This window comes from Urocampus carinirostris, chromosome 5 (assembly GCF_059441175.1).
Source record: "Urocampus carinirostris isolate Australia breed hairy pipefish chromosome 5, RoL_Ucar_1.0, whole genome shotgun sequence".
Taxonomy (NCBI): domain Eukaryota; kingdom Metazoa; phylum Chordata; class Actinopteri; order Syngnathiformes; family Syngnathidae; genus Urocampus; species Urocampus carinirostris.
The window spans coordinates 29,505,572-29,518,929 of NC_142353.1; the positions used below are offsets into that span (position 1 = coordinate 29,505,572).

Sequence of the window (13,358 nt, forward strand, 5' to 3'; positions counted from 1 at the left end):
ACACTTCGTACACCTATATTAAAAGCGAAAGCAAAACGAAGCTCGTCGATGACAGTTGGTCACGAAAAGCGCGATCTACACCCGTACGCCGCTCAGCATCGCACCCTAGCGTACGCACTCACGCATTACCGGCGTTCGAACTCCGAATTTTGCGGAAGTGGATCTTCCGGAGCGGGAGATCGTAGCGTAGTTAGATGGAAAAATAGGTCGTTAGCCGGGACGGGAGATCGAAACGTGGTCGGGGTCAAAAATAGGGTCGTAGCAGTAGACAAATGGGGAAATCAGGAACGGCCGAGTGGAAAACGGGTGACAAAACGGGACCGACGGTAGTCAGAGTAAAAAATGCTTGCCTTGTGAAAACAGATGTTCGCTGACGGACTGACAACAGGCGAGTGAAAGGACTGAGCTTAAGTAGGAGGGGAAACCAATCAGGTAACCAGCAACAGCTGGCGCCAAACGAGCGGGCACAGGTGAGTGTAATGAGTAATCATGACATTTGTAGTTATTTTGTAGTATTTCTACCGTAGTGTTTTAATTGTATTTCCGTAGCCGTATTTTATAGTATATCAAGAGTTTTTTTGTAGTGTTACTGTAATTGTACTTTTGAAGGATTTCTATTGTAATGTTTCTGTACCAACAAACATTGTTGTATTTCTGTCATATTATTTTATAGTGGTCTTTTTGTATAATAGTATTACTTTAGTGGTATTTTTGTAGTAGTTCTGAAGAAGTATTTTTGAATTAATCCCAATGTAGTATTTCTGTAGTGCCTTTGTAGTATTTCCATTGTAGTATCATTGTAGCTGTATTTTTGTGTTGTTTTTGTTACATTTGTAGTATTTCTGGAGTATATCCATGGTATTTTGTAGTATTTCCATAGTAAAACTGTCGCGATAGCTGTAATATTGCTGTAGCTGCATTTTTTTAATATTTCTATTATAATATTTCTGTAGAAGTATTATTGTAGTATTTCTGTTGTAATATTTCTGAAGGTAGTGTTTCGGTATTTTAGTATTACTGTAAAAGTATTTTTCTAGTATTTCTGTAGAAGTATTTTTTAAAGTATTGCCTTAGTAGTACTTTTTACAGTATTTCTTTAGTATTTTTGTAATATTTCAGCTGTAGTATTTCTGTAGTATTTTTCTAGTATTTCCATAGTAGAACCGTTGCAATAGCTGTAATATCGCTGTAGCTGCATTTTTGTTATATTTCTATTATAATATTACTGTAGAAGTATTTTTTGTAGTATTTCTGTTGTAATATTTGAATATCTGAACCAAAAGAAGAGGGCCTTTAAAAATGGTGATCAGCAGGAGCTAAAACGAGTACAGAAGGAGCTCAAAGTCCAGCTCCGGAAAGGGAAGGAGCAGTACAGGAGGAAGTTGGAGAAAAAGCTGCAGAACAACAACATGAAGGAGGTGTGGGAAGGGATGAAAACAATTACTGGCTGCAGCACCAAGCAGGGTGTGGCTGTGGATATAGATGTGGGGCGAGTCAACCAGTTGAACAACTTTTTCAACAGGTTTGACCACTCCGCCTCATCCTCACCCCTGAGTAATGCAGCTGTACTTCCCCCTCCCCCTCTGGACACTAGCATGGAAGACATCCCCCCACTAAAAATAACTTCAGCCCAGGTGTGTGGAGAGCTGAGAAGGCTACGAACCAGCAAGGCAGCTGGTCCGGATGGAGTATCCCCCCGACTGCTGAAAGCCTGTGCGTCTGAGCTGGGAGACCCTCTACAGCGCATCTTCAGCCTGAGCCTTGAACAGGGGAGGGTCCCTCAGCTGTGGAAAACTTCCTGCATCATCCCAGTCCCAAAGAAATCAAGACCTGAGGAACTCAACGACTTCAGGCCGGTCGCCCTGACATCACATGTGATGAAGACCATGGAGCGGCTGCTGCTGCACCACCTGAGGCTACAGGTCCGTCACGCCATCGACCAACTGCAATTTGCTTACCAGGAGAAGGTGGGAGTGGAGGATGCTATAGTATACATGTTACACCGATCCCTCTCTTACCTGGATAGGGCGAAGGGGGCTGTGAGGATTACATTTTTGGACTTCTCCAGTGCCTTCAATACCATACAGCCTCTGCTACTGAGTAGGAAACTGACAGAGATGGGAGTTAGCTCACACCTTGTAGAATGGATTACTGACTACCTGACAGGCAGACCCCAGTATGTGAAACAGGGGGGCTGTACATCGGACACTGTGGTTAGCAGCACAGGATCTCCGCAGGGGACCGTGCTCTCTCCGTTCCTATTCACTCTATATAAATCGGACTTTAAATACAACTCTGAGTCCTGCCATGTGCAAAAGTTTGCCGACGACACTGCGATCGTGGGATGTATCAGAAACGGGCAGGAGGAGGAGTACAGGAAATTGATTCAGGACTTTGTCTGATGGAGTGACGCAAACCACCTGCACCTAAACACCACCAAGACCAGGGAGATGGTGGTGGACTTCAGGAGAACCAGAACTCACCCGGTTCCTGTAACCATCAAGGGAGAATGTGTAGAATTTGTCCAGACCTACAAATTCCTGGGTGTGCAGCTGGACAACAAACTGGACTGGACTGCCAACACAGAAGCTCCATGTAGGAAAGGGCAAAGCCGACTTTACTTCCTCAGAAGGCTGGCCTCCTTCAACATCTGCAAAAAGCTCCTGAAAATATTCTATGAGACAGTAGTGGCAAGCGCCCTCTTCTATGCGACAGCGTGTTGGGGAGGCAGCGTCAAGAAGAAGGATGCCTCTCGTCTCAATAAACTGGCTAGGACAGCGAGCTCTGTTGTAGGCAAAGAGCTGGACAGCCTAACAACAGTAGCTGAGAGACGAGCACTGAAAAAGCTGCGGTCAATCATGGACAATCCATCGCATCCACTATACAGCATTATCTCCAGACAGAAGAGCAGTTTCAGCGACAGACTGCTGTCACTGTCTTGTACTACGGACAGACTGAAGAGATCTTTTCTTCCTCATGCCGTGAGGCTCTTTAACTCCACCCGGCAGAGTAAAGGCCCACATTAAACCACACCACCTACATTGGATATTACCGAATCTTACTGCAAAATGTATTCTGTGTAGCACTATTTATTTACTCTATATAACACGCTACAGTGGGCATTTGCACGTCACACTGGGTATTTGTATATTATATTCTTTTGGCTATATTATTGTACTGTTCTCAGCTCAGGGATGCTGCTGGAAATGTGAATTTCCCTTCGGGGATGAATAAAGTATCTATCTATCTATCTATCTATCTATCTATCTATCTATCTATCTATCTATCTATCTATCTATCTATCTATCTATCTATCTATCTATCTATCTATCTATCTATCTATCTATCTATCTATCTATCTATCTATCTATCTATCTATCTATCTATCTATCTATCTATATTTCTGAGGTAGTGTTTTGGTATTTTAGTATTACTGTAGAAGTATTTCTCTAGTATTTCTGTAGATGTATTTTTTAAAGTATTGCCTTAGTAGTATTTTTTACTGTATTTCTTTAGTATTTTTGTAATATTTCGTCTGTAGTATTTCTGTAGTATTTGCATTGTGAAAGTTTTGTTGTATATCTCGTATTTTGGTCGTATTTCTATTGTAGTTGTATTCGTGTCGTATGTTTGTATTACTGTAGTAGTATTTTATAGTATTTCGGTAGAAGTATTTTTTAAGTATTTCTGTAGTGTTTCCAAATGATTTTTTTTCAGGGTTTCTTAAGTAGCTTTTTCTTATATAATTGTAGTTTTTTTTTGGTAATATTTCTGTTGTCGTATTTTCCTATTTTAGTAATACTGTAGTAGTATTTTTCTACTATTTTTACAGATTTTCTTTCTTTTCAGAATGAAAGGTAAATGGTCTGCATTCATATAGCGCTTTTCAAGTCAATGAAGGTCCCTTTTTTAAAGCCCTAATTTTGATATTTAGTTTGGTAGTAATTTTTGTGGTATTTCTGCAGTAGTATTTTTGTTGTAGACACACAAAGGCACAACGGTGACAATGTTGGCACCCAAAAAATGTTATACATTATTAGCAGTACTTTTTAAACTATTATTATTATTATTATCATTTTAACTGTTAAATTTTTGTTTGGATGAAAAAGCCTGGCGGGCCGCATATGGCCAGCGGACCGCAGATTGCCCACCCCTGCAAAGATGAAAAAAAAGATGATGCACAGAGCACGCAAACTGATCTTGGTGGTTGGTTTGTTGCTTGGCAACAATCTTTGTTGTGTCAATCGAAGTGTCGGGTGACAATTTAACAAGAGGCCGCAAACCAGCTAAAAGGAATGATTCGACGCTTACGGGACTCACTATTGTCGAGATGCGAAATAAAACAGAGATTTGATATGTTTGCTTGTGAATGTCGCCGCCCTGCAGGCTGACATTAAAGTCGAACCCAAGTGGGTCTGCTCCGGTTTGGTGCCGAGAGCTAGTTAAAAGAACAACGAGTGTCTTTATTGAGTGCAAAGGGAAAGAGAAAAAAAAGAGAGAATGAGACAAAAAGAAAGAAAAAAGAGAGGAAGAGAGATAGAGAGAGAGAGAGACAGAGAGAGGGAGGGAGCGAAAAGTGAGGAAGAGAGAAAAAAGAGAAAATCCAGAGAGAGAAAGAACTCCAGCTCCAGTGGCTCGGCCTGGCTTTGGCGACATCAAGTGGCCATATTTAAAAATGCAGCTGGTTTTTCTCTTGCGCTTCTTTCAGCGTTGTCTCGCTGGCGGGTTCCAATCGGACGGCGAGTCTGATCCGCGGGCCGCATGTTTGACACCCCTGGTTTAGTAGAAGCAAATATTTTAAAAAATCCCCCCAAGAGCTGTTTACTGACACTCCTAGTTAAAGTTTGCAAGCAAAGTAAACATGAAAGAATTCCAAGTGCATTTGTATAGGTTACCCCCTGGGTGTATTCTGTCCCGTTTTGGGTGTTTGATGTGTTAAATCAAATGGAGAGCAACTTAAAATTGCACCTCGAGTTGTTTACAACGGTATTGCTAAAGGGGGGAGACCTTTTCATGACGTAGGTGTCAATAATGACAATTTACGGCATATAAACTCTCTTTATAAATCCAATGTTTTAAATACTGGATTTTATTATACAGTGGAACCTCGGTTTTCGAACGCCTCTCAGTTCGAACAAACCGTAGTCCGACCAAAAATTTAGAGAAATTCTTGCTTCGCTGTTCGGTCAAAATATCGGAGTTTGAACGCCGGTAATACGTGAATGCGTACGCTAGGGTGCGATGCTGAGCGGCGTTCGGGTGTAGATCGCTGAACTGTTATCGTGTGCGGACGTGCTTCGTTTTGCTTTCGCTTTTAATATAGGTGTACGAAGTGTTTTAGCCCCTAATTATGCCATCCGAAGAAAGTCAGTGCAAGCAGCAAAGTTGCTACGGGTGAAAAAAGAAAAGTAGTGCGTACAACTATTGCATTTAAGAAAGAAATAATAGCAAAATATGACGGAGGTGTGCGAGTGTCTGATCTTGCCTGCGCCTTCTGCTGACCTCCACAAACGTAAGAAATCCTATTCATAATTCTTTTATTTATCCTTTTTTTTATTTTTACACTTTCATGTTAGTGTAATCTTTCGTACGGAAGATTATAATAACGCGAACGTACGATTAGCCTGGGTTAGCTTTATGTTTACGTTGAACATTCAAGGTAAACATTCAGGGTGTTGGAACGGAGCCCCCTTTCCAATGAACCTGTTTACCACTTGTTGTGGAGACCCGGGTGCTAAATGACTTGTAAATGACCTGATTTTTTAATTTTTACACATTCATGTTAGCGCAATTTTTCGTACGGAAGATTATGATAACGCAGATGTACGATTAGCCTGGGTTAGCTTTATGTTTACGTTAAACATTCAAGGTAAACATTCAGGGTGTTGGAACGGATTAAAACGATTTACATTATTTTTATTGGGAAAAATGATTTCGGTGATCGACCAAATCAGTTTTCGAACAGGGTTCTGGAACGGATTATGGTCGAGAACCGAGGTTCCACTGTACTGTGATCTCTCACCACGTACTGCGCGGCCTCAGAGGAACACGGGTTTAAAAATATTCCGCGATCCATTATCCAGATCACATGTTGCTGCGAGTGGCAGCCAGCAGTGTGCGTTTTTGCAAGGCCTCTTCTTTAGCGTTTAGTACACTCAAGATTGAACTGCAGTCGTGCTGGTGTTTTTTTTTGCATTTACTGTATTCCTGCCTAAAATGAACTGCCCTTCTGCGGCCGTGATCCATTATTCCAAATCCTTTATTGCTGACAGAGGGACCAGCAGAAGACATGCAGTTTTAGCTTGCTTAAAATGATATGCATGGTTTTAGCCGTGATCCGTTATCCCTGATCACATATTGCTGCAAGCGGGGACCGGTAAAGCGCACTTTAGTCAGGCCTAGCGGCTCTTTTTTTGCTGTTACTGTATTTCTGCCAGAAACTAACTGCAATCATGCGGTCGGGATCCATTATCCTCAGTTCTATATTGCTGCAAGCAGAGACCAACTGAAGGCAATTTTTTGGGTAGTGTCTTGGCCACGATCGAATATCCCCAGTCGCAAGCGGGGATCGGCAGCGCGCACTTTTATCAGTCTGCTGGTTCTTTTTTGGGGGTTACTGTATTTCTAACTAAAATTAACTGCATTGGTACGGCTGCGATCCATTACCCACAATCCCATTTTGCTGCAAGCGGGGAATGGCAGAGCGCACTTTAGTCAGGCCTAGTGACTATTTTTTCCTGCTTCTGTATTTCTGCCTGAAATTAACTGCAATCATGCGGCCGGGATTCATTATCCCCAGTTCTATATTGATGCAAGCGGAGACAGGCAGAAGGCATTTTTGTCGGGAGTGTTTTGGCCACGATCAAGTATCCCCAGTCGCCTATTGCTACTTGTTCTTTTTTGGGGGTTACTGTATTTCTAACTAAAATAACTGTAATGGTACGGCCTTGATCCATTATCCACAATCTAATATTGCTACAAGTGGGGACCGGCAGAGCGCACTTTAGTCAGGCCTAGTGGCTCTTTTATGCTGATACTGTATTCCTGCCTGAAAATAACTGCAAACATGTTGCCGGGATCCGTTGTCCCCGGCGCTATGTTGCTGCAATCGGAGGACGGCAGAAGGCATTTTGGTCGGGAGTGTTTTGGCCACCATTAATTATCATCTGATGCTGCAAGCGGGGATCGGCAGCATGCATTTTTTGAGGGTTACTGCAGTTTCTACCTAAAATTAACTGCATTTTACGGCCGTGTTCCATTATCCACAATCCCATATTGCTGATAGCAGGGGCCGGCAGGAGGCACTTTTGTCAGGAGGCTTGCTGTTCTGGCTCGCCAAAAATGAAATGCACGATTGTGGCCGGGATCCATTATCCCTGGTCAACTGTTTCTGAGAGCAGGGGATGGTAGATGGCATTTTTTTCTGGTTTGTGCTGCTAAAGTGGGCCAATGTGGCCTGCCTGAAATGAATTGTACTGTTTTGGCTGAGATCCAATATCCCTATTGCTGAGAGTGGGGGCGGAGAGAGCAAATTTGTGTCACGCGTGGTAGCTCTTTTTCTCCTCGTTTAAGCTTCCTGTAATGAATAGCACCTGTGCGGCCGCTATCCAGTATCCCCTGTGGAGTATTGCCGTGAGCGGGGGCGGCAGATCGCACATATTGCCACACTAACAGCAATAGAGAAGGGATTCAAGTTTTATTATATGTTTCATATTCCTAAAACTTTTTAAGGTAACAAAACATTAAAAAAAAAACAATTTGGCAATTTGACTTCCAATTCCGGAAAATGTTGAACAATAAAAGCAACATTTTAAAAATGTCGAAATCATATTTATTAAAAATATTAGACAACCGCTAAGATAATAGGTACAAAATATCCTCTGTCAAGTTTCATTTGTTCGATTAGTACATTCAAATACAAACATCCGTATAAAAGCTCTACGTGAAAACCTTCTATTCCTAAAAACAAAACCATTTAGTGCAAATACTTATGTGTCGCGGTGGTATAAAGATGTGTTCCCAGTTGGGGACGGGGGGCCTTTAGAGGTGCGTGTCGGCAATGGGGATCCTTCGGAGTTCCACGATTTGGGAGCTGCTGACGCTGCCTCCGTCGTGGCTCCCTGGGATGGACTCGCTGTCGCTCACGTTGAGACCGCTTCCTGAAACAATTATTTTATTGTCATTGATTGATTGTCTGAAGCAGACAGCAAACAGCAAATGCTACAACGAGGGGAAAGTTAGGGAATGCTTTGTGTGACTGGCTGTGTGCGCAACTGTGATAGGCTCGTGGCCACTAAAACAAATCTATCTATCTACCTTGGTCATAGCCCTCAAGAGGGGTGACCGATAGCAAGACAAACACATATAATAACAAAGAAAATAAAAGGGAAAAAAAAATAGAAAAAAAACACACGCAAAATATTTTGGACTATGGCCAACCCAATTGCCCAAACACCCAAACAAGTTAGGCACCTAAGTTGGTCACGCTTTCGTCCCTCCAGATGAAATGGGACACCAGAAAGCGGCCATGTCACTCGGGTCAGGGTGACACAACACACTCTTTTGTTCAACAGCAGGACCCGACAGCTTTCACTGGTTTACCCCTGCCGCATCATACGGGTGCCCAGCCCATCCATAAGAAGGCGTCCACAATCCCACTATCCTTTTACAACACCTCTCCACTCCTTTTTATCACCAACAAGAGAAAAAAATTAGTTATTACATTGGTAGTTCTATGTTCAAGTCCAGCTACTCCTCCCCGTGTGGAGTTTGCATGTTCTCCCCGTGCCGGGGTGGTTTTCCTCTGGGCACTCCGGTTTCCTCCCACATTCCAAATACATGCATGTCAGGTTAATTGGCCGGTCCAAATTGTCCCTAGGTGTGAATGAGCAAGTGAGTTGTCAGTCCCTGTGTGCCCTGCGACTGGCTGGCAACCAGTTCAGGGTGTCCCTGCTCACTGCCCGAAAATAGCTGGCTCCAGCACCCCCGCGACCCTACTGAGGATAAGCGGTGCAGATAATGGATGGATGGATTTCATTGGACTCTGAGGAAAATCAGAAGAGTGCAAAAATATTGTGCCCAGCACCGTCTGCACTATAGGTAAATACGTTAGTATCCTTGCTTGCAGTATTTTGTGACATTTTCACAAAATAACTTTGCTCGCACCTTGTTTTGAAACCATTTAGGACAGAAATTGCAGTCAAAATGAGCATCAACACCCTTAAGTAACTGCGGGAGGGGGACAAATTTTAAGTGGTATATTTATGTTCACATGGTACACAGGCTATGGCATTATTATTTTTTCATAGATTTGATCGAATCATCAAATGACACACAGTGAAATAAAATGTGCTGAAGAATTAGCTTTTGTCTGTAGAGGGGGTTAGGCGATTTTGTTGAATTTGGTTTTAAAATTTATGGAGTGGCTCTCTCTCTCCCAAAAAGAAAAACCTCAAAATATTTTTGCTTTTATGGCTCTTTGGGTCAAAAAGGTTCTTGATCACTTATCTAGTCTATGAGAGTGTTTCAATAGGGTGCAACAAGAGCATTTTTAGTGGCTTTGAAAAAATCAGTACATTGATTTTTGTGTTTGATTGTTTAACCATTTTAAGTGTGAGAACATTTAATTACTGTTCATGAAATTTTCGAAAGGAATTTTAGTAATGTTAGCATGTGTCCAAGAAAACAATGACAGTGTTTGGGTATGCCAGCAAGATGTACGGTGCTGTTACTGATTTTGTGTGAATATGTTCTATTTTTTTAATGAGAGTACCACATTATGGGTATTTAATACTGAGTCTCATTATTTACTGATCTCAGTCACGGCTGATTCTTTCAATCAAGATGGCCTGTACGGGTATGGAACCATGGCGATTTTAGCACCACACTATAACCAACTGTGGTAAACAGCAATGAAACAAATACTTAAAGCTCAATCAGAAAGGGTCAAAGCAGACCACAATCGTCAGGCTTATGTTTCCTGAAGGCCTGGTTTTGTTTCTAAAAACGTATGATTGACCATACAGATATTGAACCTACAATCTTGTATTACTGACACTCTACTCTAACCAACTGAGCTACCCAGTCTTTGCATGAACATGTGAGACTGCACTGACTCATGCAAGAGGAGAGGATAGTGTTTCAACAGTACTACAGAGTCTATTATTACTGATCACAGTCACGCTAACACTAAGAGGAATGGGGATTCAAACCTTGGAATGTGGCTTTAATGGCACAATGAAATGACCAACCGAGAATATTCACACACTGATAAAATACTCTCACAGATTGTTGCAACTTTATCACTGAGAAGTCTATGGTGACCAGCCTGTCTTTGATGAGCAGGCGGAGTCTTTTCACAAGCAGTGGCCGGTTAGCTCAGTTGGTTAGAGCGTGGTGCTAATAACGCCAAGGTCGCGGGTTCGATCCCCGTACGGGCCAGTGACCTTTTAGGGTCAGCCAAAGTTATATGAGTAACAGTATTCCCTGTAAATACATGTACTGTGCGATTAAAAAAAAAGAAAAACACACAGACCATTTTTTAAAAAAGCACCTTTGAAACACTCTTGCAGGCATACCCAAACACTCTTATTGTTCTGGTACATCTCTTGCTAACATAATCAAAACGACTTGTGGCCACATTTTTGTTTTTGTTTTGTTTTTTTGGTTTCTAGTGGCAAGAACTACCCAAGAAAAGCCATGGGCGGAACAGCTTGTGTTCACTGTTCACAGTTAAAAGTTAAATAACTGTAAAGCAGGCAATTGAACTGAATAAAATTGATTCTTTTTTCTAGTCAGCCACAATGCAGTATGCGTTTTCTGCAGTCGTTTATATCTCCTGTGTAATTACTTTTATTTCTGATGAATTTATTTCCTTTTTAATTTCTAATAACATTTATCTTTAACATATTAATGGGACAGTGTGTAATATTTAGTGGCTCTTAGTGGTACAAATCCTTTCAGAAAAAACATACAAGGCAAAAATACATGAATTATAATAACAATGACATATTTTTTATGAAAAATCATAGGACCAAACTCAACATTGAGCTCGTCAGAATTAACACTACGGAGTACATTTGCACAAGCAGCATTTTATCTGCGAGCCATATCATATCGAGCTCGTGAGCCACAGGTTCCAAACTCCTAGTTTACTTTGTGTGACAAAATATTGAAATATTCTGAAAAAGAAAATTTACACACTAAACAAACGCTTCCGCATACATTTTAGCCCTATTACTGAAATGTTCACAAAAACGTTTAAGACACTAATACACATAGCACTAAAATACTCACATTTACCCAATGACCTGTTGACAATTGAAATATTTTCATTTACATGACAAAAACACTATACTAAACACTATATTTTATCTATACAGCTGAAAGCCTCATGCAGACTAAATGTCCTCATCAGTACAAATAATACTAGAAATATGTGATTAAAACACTCTCATACATTGTCTGAAAAAATGAAAAATCTAATATGCTTAGAAAATGCTCTTCCACTAACTAAAAATATTCTTTGATGTGATCTGATCTTTCGCAAGCTATTTGTTTTTACCCACATATATCCTAAAGATGCTTTACATACAGTACTAGTTATTTTTACCCCTAACTGTTGAAATGCTCGTGCTGGGGTATAACAAAGTGAAGTTTCTCATATGGTGACACTGACCGATATCGTTTGGTTAGAGCATAGTGCTAATAATGCCAAGGTCGCAGGTTCAGATCCCGTAGGGGCCAATAACCTTTAGAGGGTCAACCATATCTGTGTGTAGGCCAGGAATAGTAACAAGAGAGCTCATAGTAAATGTATTACCTTTTTCGTATGCACACCAACATATCACTCTGTTCTACTTACAAGTTTAGTTGTTCTTCAAACTCTTACCTCTTACAAAATTTGAATAAAGGATAAATACGTACTTTTATGAAGTATCTTAACAAGTGCCTTTACACTGAAACTAATCAGAAAACTAGCTTCTGTTTCCTAGTTGCTGATTAGAGGAATACAAATAAATTGTTTTCAAGACTCGTGATAATCGAATAACCCTTATATAGAGGGGACAAGCACAAGTTACGTCAATAAAAAAATGGATGTTGTTTCCGTATCTAACTTCTGACAAAATCAAAAGGTTACTTAATTCTTGTCACTCACAAAAGTCAACAAAGTACCAAAAAAATGCACCAATCTTGCGTCATGTTTGTTTAAAAGTTTTGCTTGTACGTGGCTTGCCAGAAGCATGGACTTACACTATATACGGATGGATAAAACTGAGAATTTTTCGCCGTTGGTGCATAACATAAAATGGAACAGTACTATAGAAATTAAAGGTGGGGTGTGTCATTTGAAAACTTGAGCCTGCAATCATGGCTGTAGGCGATTGCAGCAGAGTAACACATGTTTTGCGTTTGTTTCTTGGACACGCTCGAAAAAACTCTTCTTTGTTCATCTTTTTAGGGGTTTGTTGCACCCGTAAAGGCCTGACAAAAAAAAATAAACAACCAGATAGACAGAATGTAAGATAAAGCATAAAGGCTCTTTAAACTCAATTGGGCATTGTGAGTTTTTGCTACACAAAATAAAAATTTGTTCCTACTTGGCGCAATTTCGCTTTATTTGGATTTGTATGGAACTGATAGCCCTCAAAAACAATACTGGAGAAATATGAGTGACGATCTCACACCACGAGACAAAAATATTTTTTTTTTTACAGCATCACGTTAATGATCAGCCTTGGTTATCACGGCGCCGAGACGAACGCGTTTAATGGTTGACGGACAAATTAAGTGTGTGATGAGTCTCATTACGGGAACCTCGCCCACTTATGTCACCGGGATTAGACCATTCTTTTTCCAGCTGACTGCTCGGTTTTGTCAGCCTTGGAGTGGGTGAAAAGTTCAATGTGACGTGGCAGTGGTCCGAGGTTGAAAGTTGTAAGGGGAGGGTGGCGTGCAAATTTGTAGCCTCTCCGTTTGGTTTTAAACCATGATTGATTTAAATAATCACTTCATATAATCCCAGGGGAATTATGGAATAAATTATTATCAATATATGCAACAAAATTGCACATTTAATCCCTTGCTACTTTGCGCCTTGCAGATAAAGCCGGTTGAAGAACATTTTGCAATCTATTATTCCTGATTTTCAGGGCTGGCTGCTCTTTTTGCTTTTCTATAGTGGATAGCACATTCGCCTGAGTCCCCGGTTCGAGACCGGTAGGAAACATTTGTTGGCCTGAGGAGGGAAGGGTGCCACCAGGCTGTACTTGCTGAAGACACACCACAGGAAACGGTGTCCCTACAACCCTAGTGGTTAAAGGATTAAACCATCCGCTGCTGGATCTTAGTGCTGCTTT

At 41.1% G+C, this 13,358-nt stretch overlaps 1 protein-coding gene and 1 non-coding gene across 2 annotated transcripts in view; one reads left to right on the forward strand and one right to left on the reverse strand.

Moving 5' to 3' along the window:
- Nucleotides 1–7,808: 7,808 nt before the first annotated feature.
- The window catches only part of adgrv1 (adhesion G protein-coupled receptor V1), a 133,586-nt gene continuing 128,036 nt past the window's right edge, over nt 7,809–13,358 (reverse strand). The window contains exon 88 of the mRNA XM_088336404.1: nt 7,809–8,159. Coding sequence (XP_088192530.1) covers nt 8,041–8,159 — 119 coding nt within the window. The 3' untranslated portion in view covers nt 7,809–8,040. The remainder of the gene's footprint in view (nt 8,160–13,358) is intronic.
- trnai-aau (transfer RNA isoleucine (anticodon AAU)) lies at nt 10,367–10,440 on the forward strand. Its single transcript has one exon. It is a non-coding gene; the product is annotated as a tRNA-Ile (tRNA).